General features: G+C 40.4%; 1 protein-coding gene across 3 annotated transcripts in view; it reads left to right on the top strand.

The window, feature by feature from the left end:
* The first annotated feature begins 2,036 nt into the window (after nt 1-2,036).
* The window catches only part of ILRUN (inflammation and lipid regulator with UBA-like and NBR1-like domains), a 118,000-nt gene continuing 100,353 nt past the window's right edge, over nt 2,037-19,683 (top strand). For all 3 annotated transcript variants that reach the window (XM_057554869.1, XM_057554870.1, XM_057554868.1), the window contains exon 1: nt 2,037-2,382. In XM_057554869.1, coding sequence (XP_057410852.1) covers nt 2,225-2,382 — 158 coding nt within the window. In that variant the 5' untranslated portion in view covers nt 2,037-2,224. The remainder of the gene's footprint in view (nt 2,383-19,683) is intronic.

The raw sequence follows: 19,683 nt of genomic DNA, 5'->3' as shown, positions 1-19,683 counted from the left end.
TCGAATTATTTTGTATGTAAGGCCACATTGAACTCAAAGTATAAAGGGAATTGTAGCAGGATATAGTGGATAGAGCACTAGACTGGGAGTTTCTGTGATTACTAGCTGTGTGATTTTGGGTTAATCAATTCTCCTCTCTTGGTTTCAACTCCTTCATCTGTAAAACGAGGAGGTTAGATTAGACAGTCTCAGTTCCTTTCAGCTCTAATGTTGGGATTTTTATAATCTTTCTGCGTTCCCATTCCATCATCCAAAAGATTGGGACAGTATGTGCTCACCTCTGAGGGAGACTAAATTTTCCTTAATAGTAGTGAAATATTCCAACATTATGGCCATCCAAAAATTAGGCCCTGGCAATGATCTAAGCTTCCACAGAGATCTTAGAGACCCAAGAACAGTTTCTTATAAAATGTTTATAACTAGTGTCTAATACGAGTTTGTAAGTATGCTGTTAAATGTGTCTGTTTCCCATAAAATACTCCTGTTGGAGGAAAAAAATCATTGGAGAGAGAAAGGATGGTCCCTTATTAAGAAAAGAGAAAGGGCACATATTTCATATTTTAACGGAGGACCAGCAAGGGAAGTGAAGTAGAAGAGGGACCAAGTGAAGAAGTAATCCCCGCCTACTTGTATCACTGTCTAACCCCACAGTCATCTCAAGTTTATGGCCAGAATACTAGTTACTATTTCTTAAGTGCTTCTTATGGAGTAGGCAGGGTACTGAGCTTATATATTGGTACCTCATTTAATCCTCACAACAATCCTATCTGGGAAAGCACTATGATTACCAATAACGGGCAGAATGAGAATTTAAATCTCCAATGTGTGTGACCCCAGAACCTAGGCTTTTAAAGCCATTGTTTTAGTCTTATTTGGTAGTGGGACAGAAGGAGGTAGAATGTTTTCCCTTTCCAAAATCTCATGGCACCCCGGATACTACTGGTCACTTATTCTAGTTGTCTGCTTGTTGAAATTGTTAATGGAAAACATACTCCATTAGGAATGAAAGATGGGTTCTAGTTTTGCTGCTCTGTATTTTTGGACAAGGCATACAAACTTTCTGGATCTCACTTTCCTTATTTGTAAGACAGACAATGAGCCACTTGAAGGCAGGAGACCGTTTCTTATTCGTCTTTTCCCCGTGTGGATGTGTTAGGCAAATCGTGGTGAAAGAAGGAATGAAGGTAGACAAGATGGTCCCTATGCGTCCTTTCTCATTCTTTGATCTTGAACAGTTAGGTGTACTATATGTACCGTAACACTTTGCCTTCTAAAAACTTAACAAGGCAATGTCAAATTCTCGGGACTTAACCTTTATTTTGAGAGGGTTGGTCTTGACGGAGTGGGTGTAAGATTATATGCGGTGTTCGTCTGGACCTGTGATTGACGTTTGTATCGAGGCCTCCCTTACTTTCCGGAAACTGGAGACTACCGTTGCATAACAGAAACAGCACGGGTAAACTGGAGTAATCATCACCGAGGGTGGCCGGGAGCCTAGGATTTTAGAGCATTATCCCTCTGGGAAAACAGCTCTAGAAACTTATGCAAACAAGTCCTTCCAGAGCGAGGGGCAAAGCCCTGGCTGGGAGGACTGGGTCTTGTGTGCCATCTGGTACTTGACCTTGCCCTGGCCTCTGTTCTTCCCTGACTTCAGTTTCCTCACCTCCCAAACGCCGCCGTTGTCGTACAAGAAGATCCCGGAGCTTTTCCCCGCCAACCCCGGGCTTTAACTCCTCCCCCTCAGCGTGGGGGCGGGGCGAGGAAAAGGTCAGGCCAGGAGTCACCTCCCCGCGCCGCCCGGCCGTCCCCTTCCTCCTTCCCACTGCCCGCCCCTCGCTCCACCGCGGTGAGGTCACGCGGGGGACGTCACGGGGTTCTGACGCCACAGAGGGGCGGGCCTCCGGGAGAGGAAGGGGCGGGGCTAGGCGAGCGACGCTTGCGCAGTGGGCGCGGCGCGGGAGGAGGCGGAGGCGGCATAGAAGCTAGAGGCGGCGGCGGCGGCGGAGGCGGCGGCACTGGGGGGGGTGGGAGGGGGGGGAGCGCGAGAGTGAGTGAGTGGCTGAGTGAGTTTACCCCTATGAGGCGGTGAGAGGCCCGGGGCCTACCTCAGAGGAGCGGGGTCGCGGCACCAGCTAGCAGCGGGCCCCCTCCCGGTCCCCGGGCCCGGCGGCGCGGCGGCGGCTCAGTTGTGAGGAGGCGGGGAAGCGAGTGTCCGGCCCCAGCCATGGAGGGCATGGACGTGGACCTGGACCCCGAGCTGATGCAGAAGTTCAGCTGCCTGGGCACCACCGACAAGGACGTGCTCATCTCCGAGTTCCAGCGGTTGCTCGGCTTCCAGCTCAACCCGGCCGGCTGCGCCTTCTTCCTGGACATGACCAACTGGTGAGCCGGCCCCGCCGCGCCAGCCCTGGCAGCGGCCTCGGGGCCCCGAGGGGAAGGGAAGGGACACCCAAGCTCGGCGGCCGGGCGGGACGGTCGGGCACTGAGGGGTACCCCCTTTCCGGGGCGGGGAGGGAGTGTGGGGAACCCTAGGGGCCTGGAAGAAATTTGGGGGCCGAGCAGGGCTGGAGGGGGTTGTATGAGGAGAGTTGGGGTCCGTGGAGGGCAGGAGAGGCGGAAGGGAGATGGGCGGGGGTTACTCCTGAGGTTCTGCGGAGTATTAGCGGCCGAGGAACGCGGGAAGAGGGGGAAAGACTTGAGGATCGAGGCACGGGGTCGACCTGTGAGGAAGAGCGCTGTGGTGTTGGCTAAGAGTAAAAAGCACAGAAAATGTGAATTTGGGGAGTGGGCAAAAGCTTGGGGTATGGAGTTAGGGGCTGAGGATGACAGGGATGAGGGGAAACTGAGGGAGAGAATTAGGTACTATGCAAGAACCTGGCGCGCGGGTGAGACTTGGGAGTTAAGAGCTGAGAAGAGCAGGGGGGGGGGGGGGTGTGTGGTGTGTGTGTGTGTGTGTGTGTGTGTGTGTGTGTGTGTGTGTGTGTGTGTGTGTGTGTGTGTGTGTGTCCATTCGAGGACAGATAAAGAAAAGGGAAAAACTTTATGGGGGAGGACAAGTGAGTACGGTAAGAAAGATGACTTTCCCAAGAGCTGTGCCAGGCAGCGGTGGGATCTACTAGTGGGATCCGCTAATGGAGGACCGGGAGTGCTAGACCTGGGGCAGGGTGTGGGAAAAACCTTAGGAAAAGTGAAGGAGAGAGCTTATCTTGGGGGAGGGAACTTTCTGAGGGGATTGGAACCCTGGGCTCCAGAATGCGGGAATGGAGAGGGGCTTATCCAGAGGGGCTTACCGGAAAGAAAGCTGGTTGGTAGATGTTTGGGAAAATGGAGAACTTGACTTAGGCTCGGAACCAAGTATTTTTGGCTTGGAGTTTCCTTTTAGAAGACTGAATTGGGACAGAAGACCATGACAACTTAGACTAAAGGAGTATTTCTTGGCTTTGGGTGGAGCACTTGCTATTTTTGATAAGCAAGGCTTCCCTTTGTTCTTTGAGGAGGGGTTGTTGAGTTCACTCAGGGTGAGTGATCAAGTGGAGACCATTAGACTTCCTTTGAAAGGATTTCAGGTGAAACAACTCATCTTTCTTTGGTTGGAAAGACATGAGATGATTGCCCTTTGCTCTCTGTGTTGGGCATGTGGAATCTTGTTTCTCTTGGCATCACTTATACAACCAGCCTCCCCTTTATTCCCTGTCCACTGGATGCCTCAAGCAATGCCAGAAAAAGAGGCTGTAAGCTTAGTCTTTATCCCGTTACTCATCGAGCCCTATCCTGAATGATGCCCATCTTATTAATGGGAGCCTTATAGCTGTGGTGACGTGTGAATTTTTTTCTGTGCAGCATCATTGGTAGGTCCTGTTGTTTATCTTTAAAGTTGATTGTTATAGTAAGAGTGGGATTGAGTTTCTAGATGTTTAGAAAACTCTTTGAATGCAGGAGATAGTCTTTGTAATTAATAGTCTTTATAATTAAAGAAGCATTTGTGATCCCCACTTGTATCTTTTAAGTCCGGGATGATCTCAGACAGGGACTACAGCCTGCAGTAGTTTTCTGAACACCAGCCTATGTGTTTAATAGAGAGTGACAGGGGTTATTGAAAACACCAAGAAGAGGTACTACACTGGTGAGATTTAGAAGTAAAGCTATATCTTGAGGAGGGTTGTACCCTTGCCTGCCTGCTTCCCACCCCCAGCTCCTTTTCTTCCTTGTTTACACTAGTTCAGCATAAGAGACTTGGTATATTGTTGCTGCCAGTTTGGTAGGGGAGGATCATTATTTCTCCCCACCCTCTTGTGAGTTGTACCATTTAAATCCTGCTCTAATAAGTTTTTAGTTTTTTAGAGTCAGTATTAGTACAATTATTAATGGCTACAGAAACAACGTAATGAACTTTATATGTTTGAGGTGTGTGTGTTTAACATCTAAGATTGTTTGTTTTTAAGTGTTGTGAAAGGTGAGGCCCAGTGTGGATGAGAAAAAAAAATAATTATGGTTGCATTATAAAAATTTTATTTGAATTTTATATAAAAATTATTAAGCTCAATGACACTGAGTAGCATGTGTTCTGATGAGATGTTATCTCTGTATAAAACAAGGTGATATCAGCATTCCTGAACAAAGGAGTGAGCCATTAAAAAATGTATTCTTGTTTTAAAACAGAAGTCAGTAGCTTCTTAGGAATCCAGGCAATTAAGTGATAACTCAGCTTTAAGTACGTTACCTTATTTTTTGACTGTAGAAGTCATGTTCTTTCTTTTCTTTGATTATAAAATGAAAAATTTGTGAACTGAAGGAAGTAAGGCTTGTTATGCTTTTCTTTCTAATGAAAGCAGTTAGTTTCATAATCCAATATTGTGTTTTGATTCCTATGTTGACCTGGCTAAATTTGTCTTTGTTTTAAACAAATACTCATGATAATTAATAAAATCTAGTTAAAATACATACATGAATGCATACCTGGTCAAAATATTTGTGTGTTAAATAAATATCTAAAGTCTAGAAATTTTTTTTTTTAACATCTTTATTGGAGTATAATTGCTTTACCGTAGTGTGTTAGTTTCTGCTTTATAACAAGGTGAATCAGCTATACATATACATATATCCCCACATCTCCTCCCTCTTGGGTCTCCCTCCCACCCTCCCTATCCCACCCCTCTAGGTGGTCACAAAGCACTGAGCTGATCTCCCTGTGCAATGCGGCTGCTTCCCACTAGCTATCTATTTTACATAGAAATGTATTGTTTTTAAGTGTCATTTAATGTCTGACTTTGGAAACTGTCGAGATAGTCCCGGTACAGGTTGCCAAAATTTCTCTCAAATTGCTGTGGTTAACCTGTTGAATTTGAGATGATTAACCCTCCTGTGACTTTATAAGTGCCTGCTTTGGGTTGTAATAAATAACCACCATTCAGTTGTCTAGTGATTGTTAAAAAATAATGTGGTAAAATAAAAATGATTATTTTAAAATGAAGGCCACGAGTCTTCTAAAATGAAACCCTACTTGGAAAGGTTTGTTTTCAAAAGTAAGAATTTATTTTTGTTATTGGTAACAAACAACTTTTTAAAAAGCTGTTGAAAATTGGCTAAATTGAGTGTGTTGGCCTTATAAGTTACCTACCGTGTAAACATAGATTTTTTTTTTTTTTTAGTCTTAGGTTGGATATGCATTATATAGATATTTATATTTAATTTAGAACCCAGTATTATTTCAGTTTTGTACTGTTTATACCTGAGCTGGCAGCTATGCTGCTGGAGATTGGTGGAACTGACTCTTAAAAAAGTAGTTAATTTTTAGTTCCTAAGTAAGTACATAAAGCGCATAAATGGTGTGGTGAAGGAACCCAATATCTGAAGCTAAACTGAAATGACTTATAGATTAGAATAACTTTCTATAGGTGGAATGTCTTGCAAAGACACTTTTGGGCTGTGAGTATAGAACTTGGAATTCTAAAACTGGAAGCTGGCTTAAGATTCTCTAGTTCATTCCAGTTTTTCCTGCAAAATTGCATATAACCCTTCCAAGATAGCTTATTCTTGCATCCCTGAGGGCAGAGATTTGCATGATACCTTATGGTAGTGTTTAATTACCTTTCTAGTTAGAATTATGTCAAAACTGAATCTTTCTTACTGTAATTAAGCTTTTTTCATTTGCTTGTGTCCTCCTTGGAGATGAAGAATATCTAATAAACACGTTCCTTAAGAGGTCAGAAAGCTTCTATTAATACAAATCACTAGAAATTTTCAACCATTTGTCATTTTAACACATTCAGTTTAATGATTTCTCACTCTTTAATGTAGTCTGATAGATTTATATATATTTTTAAGTGGAAACCAACAGGATTGAGAGGAGAGCTTAATAGTGGTGAAATGTACATAACGTAAAATTTACCATTTTTAGTCAATTTTAAATTTACAGTTCAGTGTTACATGAGATTTTAAATTCAGTTGTGGCCCTCAAAGTCACTTGTCTCTGTTATGTTTTCAAAGTAAGTTATTCTTTAGTGTTTGTGACAAGAAGCAAATAACACTTGTAGATTTTTTAGAGAATGTTAACGTAGGAGTTATTTCTCATTATAGGGGTAAGTAAATTATCTTTGACCAGCATATAGACAATGTTGGTTGTTTCTGTCCCTCCTATTCATTAAGCTAGTGCTTTTCAGTTTTGGTGCAAAACTGCAAAAGTTTTGCAACATCCTAGGTTGCCTTCAGGTATCTTCGGGAAGCAGCATGTATTTTTTGGAACACTACACATGCCCATCATGGATACAACAGATGTTTTCTAGAAAAATAACTCAGGAAAAACATTTTTGTAAAATAACATCCTATTGACTTTCTCAGTATTGTCAGAGGCACCCTTCTGGATAAAATGAAGGTATAACCACTATGCAATGAAGTGAAATCAGAATCTGGATGTGAAAATCAGTTGTACATCCTATCTGATCTCACAGTGCCTCCTCTGCCTGATCTTAATCCATTTCTCAGTCACCTGCATGCTAAATGAGTTTCTGATCCACTCTCTGGTTTATATGTATGCGTCTAGGAAAAGTCTCTTTATGACAGATAAAACATGATATTAATAATGGTTTCCTTTAAAAATGTGTGCCAAGCAGCAGCTTTAGGAAGAGAGTAGGAAGGGTTGCGTAACAATGACAGAGTGTTGTGCACGCTATTGCATTTTTAAGAAGGTTGGGAGTTCTTGGTTTGGACCTTCTTCTTTCCCACTTTTTTTGGCCTTTTTTGAGTGGCACACACAGGTTGGGACTCTGGGTATAATATAAAATAGTTTACAAACAGAGCATCAAGATTCATTTTAGTTTTAAAAGGAACACGGTAAAAAGCACATTGTTGTCCTGCAGGAAGTCTTTTTACTGTTCAAATGCTGTGGCACTTGCATTTCTGATATATATCAAGTCAGAACTAATCTCCATTATCGCCAGGGTGGGTGGAGTTGTTTCTTTACCATCTCTTGTCTTCCGACTTGCCCACCCCAGTTTGTCTAGCACATAACAGCAAAAACTCAACCAAACAGTATTTATTTATTTATTTATTGGTCACAAGGCTTACGGGATCTTACTTAGTTCCCCACCAGGGATTGAATCCGGGCCCGGCCTTGAAAGCACCAAGTCCTAACCACTGGACCACTGGGGAATTCCCTCAACCAGACAGTATTTAAAGAAACGTATTTTGGATAGACCCCTGGCATATAGTGTAATACAAAAGCAGAAGACAGCCTCTATCATAATTTGCTCTCTAACAGGAAAAGAACATGCCTGAAACTATGAGAAAAAGTTTGGGGATAATAAGGAAGCAGCATTCATATGTTAATGCTGAATTAACTGAGTAAAATTTCAGAACAGGTAGGAATGGACTGAATCAAACAGAACCAGTGATTCACAAATATTGAGTGCTTGCTGTGGGCAGGTTGCTTTCTTAGAAGGTTTGAAATGGTTGGGATTTGAATTGATGGAAAAGTTGTGTAATGTTAGGTGGAGGATATTTCCTGAGTGAAACCAGGAAGGAGCAATTGGAGCAGAGCTGTCTGGAAGATTGGCTTGGCAAGAATGTGGTTAATGGGATCAGAAGTGATAAGAGATGGAGCTTATTCTTATTTTTGCTTTGGAATATTGTTGGTTTCTTAAAAAATTGGGCTGAAATTGACATAAAATTGAACCACAGTAAAGTGAACAATTCAGTGGTATTTAGTGTGTTCACAATGTTGTGCAACCACACCTCTGTCTAGCTAAAACATTTTCTTCACTGCAAAAGGAAACTCGGCACCCATCAAGAAGTTGCTCTCCATTCCCTTCTCCCCCCAGCCCCGGCAACCACCAATCTGAATTCTTTCTCTATGGATGTATCTATCCTGGATATTTCATATAAATGGAATCATAAATATTTTTCCTTTTGTGTGTGGCTTCTTTCAAGCTTCATCGTGTTGTATATAGCATGTATCAGTACTTCATTCCTCTTAACGGCTGTTTAATATTCCAGTGTATGTGTATACCACAGTTTGTCCATTCATCCATTGGTGGACATTTGAGCCATTTCTACCTCTTGGCTATTGTGAATAGCACTGCTGTGAACATGCGTTTAGGTATACTTGTTTGAGTACCTGTTTTCATTTCTTTGGGTATATATGTAGGAGTTGAATTGCTGGGTCATATGGTAATTCTATATTTAACTTTTTGAGGAGCCACCAGACTATTTTCCACAGTGGTTGAATCATTTACATTCCCCTAGCAATGCTTGAGGGTCTGTACCAATTTTCCTACAAACTTGACAACACTTATTTTCCTTTTTTAAATTATAGTGAGTCTGCAGTGGTACCTCATTGTGAGATTGATTTGCATTTCTCTGATTACTAATTGTATTGAATGTCTTTTCATATGCTTGTTGGCCATTTGTATATCTTTTTTGGAGAAATGTCTATGAAAGTCCTTTGCTGGTTTTTTAGCTGGACTGTTTGTCTTTTTGTTGTTCAGTTATAAGGGTTCTTTATATATTTTGGATACTAGACCCTTATCAGATATTTGATTTGCAAATATTTTCTCCAATTCTGTGGATTTTTTTTTTAAATTTTTTAAATTTTATTGATTGATTGATTGATTGCTATGTTGGGTCTTCGTTTCTGTGCTAAGGCTTTCTCTAGTTGCGGCAAGCGGGGGCCACTCCTCATCGCGGTGCGCGGGCCTCTCACCATCGCGGCCTCTCTTGTTGCGGAGCACAGGCTCCAGACGCGCAGGCTCAGCAGTTGTGGCCCACGGGCCCAGTTGCTCCACGGCATGTGGGATCCTCCCAGACCAGGGCTTGAACCCGTGTCCCCTGCATTAGTAGGCAGATTCTCAACCACTGCGCCACCAGGGAAGCCCTGGATTGTTTTTTTTCATAATTAAAAAATCTGTTTATTTATTTATTTTTGGTTGCGTTGGGTCTTCGTTGCTGTGCGTGGGCTTTCTCTACTTGCGATGAGCAGGGGCTACTCTTCGTTGCGGTGCATGGGCTTCTCATTGTGGTGGCTTCACGTGTTGCGGAGCACGGGCTCTAGGCGCGCGGGCTTCAGTAGTTGTGGCACACGGGCTTAGTTGCTCTGCGGCATGTGGGATCTTCCCAGACCAGGGCTCGAACCCATGTCCTCTGCATTGGCAGGCGGATTCTTAACCACTGCGCCACCAGGGAAATCCCCTATGGATTGTTTCTAAAATTTTCTTGTTAATGTCCTTTGATGCATAAAATGTTTTTAATTTTGGTGATGTCCAATTTATTTAATTTTTTGTTGTTGCTTGTGCTTTTGGTGTTATAGCTAATAATTTATGCCAATCCAGGATCATGAAGATTTACCTCTATGTTTTCTTCTAAGAGTTTTATGGTTTCAGTTCTTATATTTAGGTCACTGATCCATTTTGAGTTAATTTTTGCATATGGTTGAGGTGGGAGTCCATCTTCATTCTGTAGAGTTTAATTTTGATCATATTATATGCTCTGGAATTGGCTTCTCATTGACTCTGCATTAAATATATCCTTTACTTGTATTAAATATGTACTGTACTTGCTTTGGCTACCATTGAAAATTGGGCCAGAAAAATGTGCCAGGTTTTCTGATGGGGGAAAAAATTTATGCATGTTCTATTGGCACCGAAAACTAAATGTATGTTCAAAAGGTCAATCCTCCCCGCCCCCAATCCTTCAGCTTTTCTTTCTGACTTTTTCCTCTTTCATTAATAGCTACAGTGGTCTTCCAGACATAAGGCTTGAACTGTGTTATTTCCAGTGCCCTCTCTTTCCTGGATACCCCAGATCATTTGCCAAACCCAGCTCATTTCCACTCTGCAGTGCACCTCCCAACTGTCTCTTTTTTCCATTCTCCTTGCCATCACCTTAGCTTATATAGATTATGTTACCACTTTAACAGGGTAACATAGGAATAGTCTCCAAATTGGTTTTCTGCACCAGGTTCTCCTCCTTCCAGTCCATTTTGTGGACATACCCCTACCAGGTCAGTCTTTCTGAATCACAGCTTTGATCAGGGCCCTTCTTTTCTCAGAAACCTTTGTGCCTTGTTGCGGACCAGGTAAAGAGCAGAGAGCTTTAGCTTGACATTCAGGACCTTCCATAGATTGATCCAGCATATCTTTTGTGATGGATATCCTGCTCCTCTCTGCCCCGTTCTAGCTGGCCGGCTGCTCATTTCCCACACATACTTTTGCTTTCCCAATTTTTAACTTTTTTCTTCTACCTAGAATACTGTTATTTCCTTTCTTTATACCTCATGAAATCCTATTGTTTTTTTTTGAAATTGGGACACGAATTCTTGGTAGTGCTGTCTTCTCTGAACTGCACTCTTGCCTTTTTAATAACGGTTATCATATATGATACACAGCCTGGAGAGGAAAATGTCCCCTAACGGCCTTTGTTTCTTCCTTAGCGTCTGATGCAACACTTTGTATGTAGTAGGTGCTCAATAAATATTTGTTGAAGTAGTACCTGAAGGTAGGTGGGAATAAAGATTTTGTTTTTATGGAAGTCTTGAAGTCTAGTGCTGTTAGAAGAAACAAGTTCTATAAACTAAGCTTCTTTTCAGGCTCTTTGGTTTGTAGGTTTAATTTGGGCATACATGACATGAAAGCAAATTGAAATTTAAGTAACAACAAGAATATTGTTTCTGGAAGCAATCTGAGCCCTCTGCAGGTTGCCCCCCCCTTGTTATATACCTACCTTTCCAGGCATGTCTCCTTATACTAAATATTTTTTGTAATCAGTTTATGAGAGAATGTATTATTAGTCAAAGTTAGGTAACAGTTATTTAGATATGAATGGAGAAAAATATTTTGTAAAATCTCTGAAGTTCTCCTGGATCTTTGCCAGTATTTTTTATTGAGGAAAAACTGTAAAAAGCAGTATAAGCACATAGTAAGTTCAAATAGTTTAGAAGGGTCTAAACAGGAATTGCAAACTAAAATGCTTATAGATGCCAGGTGGGGGACATGAACAGTTGAAGTATGCGTGAGCTAGAAAGCACTTGCCTTTTATAAAGAGGATGTCTGATACTTGCCTTAAGTCAAATATTGCCATGCTGGAATGGGGGCCCAGCGTTCTTAGATTTTTCCATTTTTTCAAGAGAAGCCAGAAATTCAGATTTTTATGGGAAATTTCCTGATTTTCAAACGTTGGCAACTATTTTAAATACTTTTAAAACATTGTGTGGGCCAAATAAACTACATCTGTAGGTGGGATGTGGTCCTTGGGCCGCTAATTTGCAACCTGTGGATGAATAGTGAAAAGCAAAAATCCCCTCCCCTTTCTAGATATAGCCACTACTATTTCTTCTGTACCTTTTAGAAAATGTTCATGTCTATAGACTTTTGTACGTATACACAGGTAATTTTTTATGCATGTGTGTATATGTATATGTGTATATAAAAAATTAAATGTATATAAAAACTTTTAATAGCAGTGGTATTGCTATTTGAATAATTATTCTTCCTATCCAGACTAGTGGGTACCATATCTCTTGCACCTTCTTTGCTTCAGTGGGCAGTGAATTAGCTGTCAAGGTACTTGGATAGGATGATCAAATAGATACACTTTTTAAATTGACAATGCAGTGGTGAAACTGATATATTGTAAATCAACTGTACTTCAACAAAAAAACACATAATAAAAACCAACGAAAAGCAGTAAAAAACCCGTGCAGTGGTGGATTTGGTCTCTTCAAATATAGTAAAATTCCTTCATTGTATTAACAGACTCTCATCTAGTGATTACTTATACTTATTAAACCTTTGTTTTGCTGTGTTAAGAGCAAAATGTGTTAAACTATCTAGCAGTGAGCTCATCTGAATTTACTTATGAGGTACTGTCAGAGAACACATTTCATAATTTGAACTTTTTAGGGACCCAAAACACAAAACTGAAACTCAGTTTAACTCTTTATTAAACCACCTTGTACAGATAACACTAATACATTTTTCACTCTATGGAAGGGTAATTGATTTTGTAAGTGATTTTCTAATGATTTGCCAAAGTTAATGTATGTCTTGGGAGGGGTAGCAGTTTATTCCAAATATGGAACTCAGCCTCATTGAATTTACTATGTACTGGGTTTGAAAAGACTCACTTTTAAAAATGAATGGTTACATTTTCTTAAAATGTTTGAGCTTCGGATCTGTACAGTGTTTCCAGGAGTTTGAATTATTGTGCTTGAGGTCAGTGATTCATAGCCTATTATGTAGCAACAGCTTACTAATGATTGATTGAATGATACACGATGTGCTTCTAAAATGCTTTGTGGTCAGCATTTATCTTCTAAAGTAAATTTTGCTTTTTAATTAAAAAAATACTTCGATAACAGACTTTGAGTAGTGGAAATCATTAGCCGAGGGATGGGGTTTGCATACGCATGTAACTGGGAACTACTGCCTTTAAAATATTTTAAAATTAAAAAATAGTAACAATTGTATTATGACATAGATCTTACTGCATATAAGCTAGAAAATACCAAAAAGAAAAAAGAAAAAAATAAGCCATACTCATGGGACCCAGAAATAAGCAATTTTAACTTTTTTTTTTTTTTTAATTTTTGTTTTTATTTATTTATTTATGGCTGCATTGGGTCTTTGTTTCTGTGCGAGGGCTTTCTCTTGTTGCGGCAAGTGGGGGCCACTCTTCATCGCGGTGCGCGGGCCTCTCACTATCGTGGCCTCTCTTGTTGTGGAGCACAGGCTCCAGACGCGCAGGCTCAGTAATTGTGGCTCATGGGCCTTGTTGCTCCGCGGCATGTGGGATCTTCCCAGACCAGGGCTCGAACCCGTGTCCCCTGCATTGGCAGGCAGATTCTCAGCCACTGCGCCACCAGGGAAGCCCCAAGCAATTTTAACCTTTTGATCTATATCCTTTTAATACTATTGTGTGTGTGTGTACCTGTGTTTGCTTTACAAAAGTGGAGTATTTACTATATTCTGGGTATTGTTTTAAGTTATTAAGTTTAATATATAATTTAATGTTCATAATAATTCTGGGAAATAAATACTGTTATCTTCATTTTACAGAAAAGGATTAGAGACTCAGTGAAGTTAAATAACTTACCTAAAGTTATGTGGGTAATAAATGGTAGAAATAGGATTCAAGTATAAGCAGCCTGGGACCAGAGTCTGTGCTCCTGATTGTTGTGTTTTACACACTGTATGGGTTTCTAGGACTGCCATAACAAATTACCACAAGCTGAGTGGCTTAAAACAAATTTATTCTCTTACAGTTCTGGAGGTTGCAAGTCTGAATTCAGGGCATGGCCAGGGCTATGCTCCCTCTGAAGATTCTTGGGGAAGAATTCTTCCTTACCTCTTCTTAGCTTCTGATAGCTCCTGGCGTTTCTTGGTGTTCCTTGGCTTGTAGATGCATCACTCCAGTTTGTCTCAGAAGTCACATGACCGTCTTCCGTGTGTGTGTGTGTGTGTGTGTGTGTGTGTGTGTGTGTGTGTGTGTGTGTGTGTGTTGGGGGGGGTAGGGAGTGGGTGGGTGGGGGTATGTGTCTCCTTAGAAGGGAACCAGCCAGTTGGATTTTGGACCCAACCTAATCTAGTATGACCACATCTTAACTGATTATGTCTGCACAGACTCTGTTTCCAAGTAAGATCATGGTTCTGAGGTTCTGGAAGGACATGAATTCAGGGGGATACCCTTCAACCAATATACACACTACTTGTAGTCTGTTTTCACTTAAAAATATGACCATTTCTCCATTCTTTTTTTTTTTAAAGATTTATTTATTTAATTATTTATTTATTTACTTATTTTTGGCTTGTCGGGTCTTAGTTGCGGCACGTGGGATCTTTGTTGAGGCATGCGGGATCTTTCGTAGCAGCGCACGGGCTTCTTGCTGGTTGTGGCGGCATGTTTTCTCTCTCTAGTTGTGGCCCGCAGGCTCCAGGGCGCGTGGGCTCTGTAGTTGTGGTGCTCAGGTTCCAGAGCGTGTGGGCTCTGTAGTTTGTGGCACGCAGGCTTTCTAGTTGAGGCACATGAGTTCAGTAGTTGTGACATGCGGGCTTAGTTGTCCTGCAGCATGTGGGATCTTAGTTCCCTGACCAGGGATTGAACCCGCGTCCCCTGCATTGTAAGGCAGATTCTTTACCACTGGACAACCAGGCAAGTCCCCATTTCTCCATTCTTAATAAATATGATTCTGTACTTTTATTTTAAAGGCTTCACAATATTCCTTTACATGGATATAGAAATGTTCCCCTCCTCAATGCTTTAAAACAAACTTTGATATGTTGTTGAGTATGGACTTTAGGCCAAGCCATTTCAGGTCAATCATCCACCTCAGTTGTCAAGATTTTTTTAACTGGGAGAGCAGGATACGTAGGTGCACCATCTCACGTATAGAGGTCTTATCCCCTTCTTACTTTAAAACACACACACAAATGGAATCACACTATACATACTGTTCTTAGGTTAGCTTGTTTAACTTTACAATGTGGACATTATTTTTCTTTTTTTTTAATGGATACATGGTATTCCATTGTGGCTGACCACATTTTGTTTAACCACTTCCTTACTGATGGACAGTTCGTTTCTAGGTATTTGCTTTTATAAAGCTGCTCTGGTATAGGTATCTTGATACAAACTTGTGGATACAGTCCTAGAAGTGGGATTGCTGGGGCTAGGTGTATGGCCAGTATAAATTTTGATAGGTAGTATCAAATTCACTTCAAATGTATTGTACCAATTTTCATTTTTACTGTCAGTATACAAGAGTGCTTGTTTTGCCACCCTCTTAGCCATGGAAGAATGGTCTTTACATTGTTGCTGGTCTGATAGGTTAAATATATTATTCATTTTAATTTGTATTGCTTTAATTATGAGTGAGGTAGGGCATCTTTCCTTATCCTTATTGGCCATTTGTATCCCCCCTTGCCCCCCAGCTTTGTTGAGGCCATTTGTATTTTTCTGTGACTTTTTTGTGTGTTTTTCTGTCTACCTCTATTGGATTGTTATTCTTTTTTCCATTGATTTGTGTGAGCTATTTGCATATTAAGGAAAATAGCTTATTAAATACTTACCTTTCCTCCAGTTTGTCTTTTAACATGATTTATGATTTTTGTTTTAACTGTGTAGAAGTTTTTTGGTGAATTTTTGTGAAGTTGAATCCAGCAGTCTTTTCCTTTTTGATTTCTGCTTTTGGTTTCATGCTTAGAAATCCTTCCCCCACCTAATCGTTATATAATTATTCACCTCTGTTTTCTTTATGATTGCATAATTTACATATAAATTTTTTATACAGATGAAACTTGTTTGGCAGTGTGCTGGGGTTGATATCTAACATGTTTTTCAGATGATTAGTCAGTTTTCCCATTTATTGTGGAATTTACATTTCTCCCCAATGATTTGAAATGCTATCTTTATCATATATCAAATGCTTATGTATATATTTGGGCTTGGTTTTGAGATTCTTCCTCTGTTGTACTGGTGTGTATGTCCGGTTTTCTAAGGTTGAATAAGAATTTTAATGTTCACTTAAAAAATATTTTTAAAGGGAAGTACATTTTCTTCTTATAATTTTCATTTTATCTGCATTATAAAGGCACGTAGTTTAAAGGGTAAGGTAGTTCTACAGGCTTGTTAAAAGGAACCAGGGATTCTAGAGTCCTTTTTTCTTACTCATTTCCAAAGGCAGTCTTTTTAAATTCTTTCAGCTGATTTTTTGGGTTTTTACCTCTATTGATTTTTTTTTTTTTTTTCTATTTTGACCATTATCTGTTGACTTCCCACAGGGAGATGAGGATGTTATTCTGTGAGAGCCAATGTGGTGGTAAAGAGCAAAGTTCAAAGCTTCTGCTATTTACTATCTGTGTGACCTTCGGCAAGTTATTTTACTGCCTCTGTGCCTTGGTTCCTTATATATAAGGACAATATCAGTTTTTACCTGAGGATTGGATAAATTAATATGTGTAAAGATTTAGAGCTGTACCCAGCACATGGTAATTTTCAGTTACACTCACCCTCTGTCTAATGCTCCCATTTTAATTATTTGTGATTTGGTTAAATCAGTTTTCAGTGTTTATGTTGTTTTAACTATTTAAATCCTTATTGACACTTGAGCCATTAGTGTACTGGGATTCATTTTCCTTTTCTGCACAATCTTTTGCTGTCCTAGGGGGAATCATTGTCTTGATTTTTTGGTTTGCTCAGTTTCTTAGATAGTTTTAAAATGCTTTATTTATTAAGTTTCAGGTGTACAGCATTATAGTTCAACATCTGTAGACAACATCTGTATACAGGATATACAGAAAATTCTGTTTTTTCTGTATGGGGATCAGATTTTGTTTTTAAAAAATATTTATTTGTTTGTTTATTTATTTATTTATTTATTTATTGTTGGGTCTTCGTTGCTGCGTGCGGGCTTTCTCTAGTTGTGGCAAGCGGGGGCTACTCTTCGTTGCGGTGCGCGGGCTTCTCATTGCGGTGGCTTCTCTTGTTGTGGAGCACGGGCTCTAGGTGCACGGACTCAGTAGTTGTGTCACGCAGGCTCAGTAGTTGTGGCGCGCGGGCTCTAGAGTGCAGGTTCAGTAGTTGTGGCGCACGGGCTTAGTTGCTCCGTGGCATGTAGGATCTTCCCGGACCAGGGCTCGAACCCGTGTCCCCTGCATTGGCAGGCGGATTCTTAACCACTGCTCCACCAGGGGAGTCCTGGATCAGATTTTTTAAACTAAGTTATCCTCAAACTCCTTACTATCTATGAATCTCTTCTCAGTAGGTTTAGACACTTCAGGTGTTCTGTTGGTTTTATCTTTGTGAAGAAGTCTTCCACAGTGTTTGACCCACTATGACTGGACTGGTAGAACTCTAGGTCTGCTCACAGCTCCCCTGGTACCCCGGGGATTTCTTTCATACTTTCCCTACTTTGTTGGAACCCCTGTTTCCTGGACCCCATTTTTTTAAACTTCCTAAGAGTGCAGAGGAGATAAAATTTGAGACTTTCGTATTCTGAAACTGTATTTTACTCTTGTGTTTAGTTGATAATCCCAGGTTTGGTTAGGTAGCAATTTGAAGATTGGAAGTATTTTTCTCAGAATTTTGAAGGCACTGTTCCTTTGTTTTGTGTTTTTCAGTGGAAATGTTGAAATGTGATGCTGTTCTGATTCTTTGTTCTTTGAATGAATTCTGTTTTTTCCCTTTCTGGAAGCTTTTGGTAACTTTGCTGTGTCCCCAGTGTCCTGAAATTTGACAATGATGCATTTCAGCCTGTGTTCTCATACATTGTGCTTAGCCTTGGGGAGCCCTTTTAGTCTGGAAACTGTCCTCTGTTCTTGGAATGTTTCTTATTTTTTTTCTTCCAGTTTTATTGAGATACTACACCACTGTATAACTTTAAGGTGTACAGCATAATGATTCGACTTACATACCTCATGAAATGATTATCACAGTAAGTTTAGTAAACATCCATCATGTCATATAGATACAAAATTAAAGAAATAGAAAAAAATTTTTTCTTGTGAGCGAGCTCTTAGAATTTAGTCTCTTACTAACCTTCATATATAACATATAGCAATGATAATTATATTTATCATGTTGTACATTACATCCCTAGTGCTTATTTATCTTATATCTGGGATTTTGTACCTTTTGACTGCCTTCCTGCAGTTCCCCCCTCCACCTCTGGTAACCACAAATCTGATCTCTTTTTCAGTGAGTTTGTTTTTGAAGTATAATTGACCTACAATAACACTATGTTAGTTCCTGTTACACAATATAGTGATTTGCTATTTTTATGTATTTCAAAATGATCACCACAATAAGTCTGATAAGTCTAGTTATGATATGTCACCATACAAAGATATTACATAGTTATTGATTATGTTCCTCACACTGTACATTTCATAACTGTGGCTCATTTTTTTGCAGCTGGAAGTTTGTTCCTCTTATCTCCCTCACCTATTTCTTTCCTCCCCCTACCCCCGCTCCTTGCCACCACCTGTTTGTTCTCTCTGTCTATACCTCTGTTTCTCTTTTGTTGTGTTTGTTCATTTGTTTTGTTTTTTTAGATCTTAGAAATTTTCTTGAATTAATTCTTTGATTTCTTCCTCTTCATTTTCTCTGTTCTCTTTTCTTAGATCTCCTATTTTTCAGACACTGGATTTTCTGTTCTGGTCCTCTGTCTTATCTTTTTTTTCCCCTCTTTTAATCTTTTGACAAAATTTTTGCTCTCTTTTCTGAGATCTCCTCAGTGTTGTTTTTCTTCAGGTTGCCTTTTCTGTTTGCTTGCTTTAGTTTTTTTCTATCATATTAGATACTTTACCTTATGTACTTGCTGTTTATTAGCTATCTACTCGTATTTAAGAGTAGGACACAAAAAGTTGTTTGAAAGTTGTGGGCCTGACTGTAGGGTTTGTTAAATGAGGGCTTAACAGCTCCACCCATTTCCTCCAGGGTGGGGCAGTCACCAGCTATGCAGTGTTTAGACTGTATTGAGGATCTGAGGTCTGATGCATAGTTTAGGCAAATGCATAACTTCTGTTTTTATCCATGTCTTTACCTTCACTTGTAGGGTACCTGGTGCTCTTAATTTCTGAACCTTTTGGGGAATCCTCATTTTAAGTTGGATTGCTTCTCTACTTGTTCCCACTGCTGGCCGAGGAGGAGTCATCTTTCTCAGGTTGGCTAAGTCATTTACCACTTGTCTGTCTGCTTTCTAGCCACCCAAATATTGCCTCCTCACTTGTTCATTTGGTCCTTGTGAATTTCTGACTTTTTCCCGCATTTTTCTTCATTCAGGCTGCTATAACAAAAATATCATAGATTGTGTGGCTTGATAAACAACAGAGATTTATTTCTCACATATCTGGAGGCTGGGAAGTCCAAGGTCAGGGTACCAGCAGATTCAATGTCTGGTGAGGGTCCGATTCCTGGTTTACAGATGACTTACTTTTCACTGTAACCCCATGTGGTGGAAGGGGCAAGGGAGCTCTCTGTGATGGCTTTTATAAGGACACTAATTCCATTCGTGAGGGCTTTACCCTTGTGACCTAATCACCTCCCAAAGGCTCCACTGCCTAATACCATCACGTTGGGAGTTAGGGTTTCACAATGAATTTTGGGAGGACACAAATGTTCATTCAATCTGTAGAACTATACCTGTATTTTAGGAGGGTTTTGGGAGAGAGCTGAGGCTAGTGTGTGAAATTTTTTTTT

This window comes from Balaenoptera acutorostrata, chromosome 10 (genome assembly GCF_949987535.1).
Source record: "Balaenoptera acutorostrata chromosome 10, mBalAcu1.1, whole genome shotgun sequence".
In the NCBI taxonomy this organism is placed as follows: Eukaryota; Metazoa; Chordata; class Mammalia; order Artiodactyla; family Balaenopteridae; genus Balaenoptera; species Balaenoptera acutorostrata.
The sequence above is the reverse complement of the archived record's forward strand: the minus strand, read 5'-3'. Positions and strand labels throughout refer to the sequence as shown.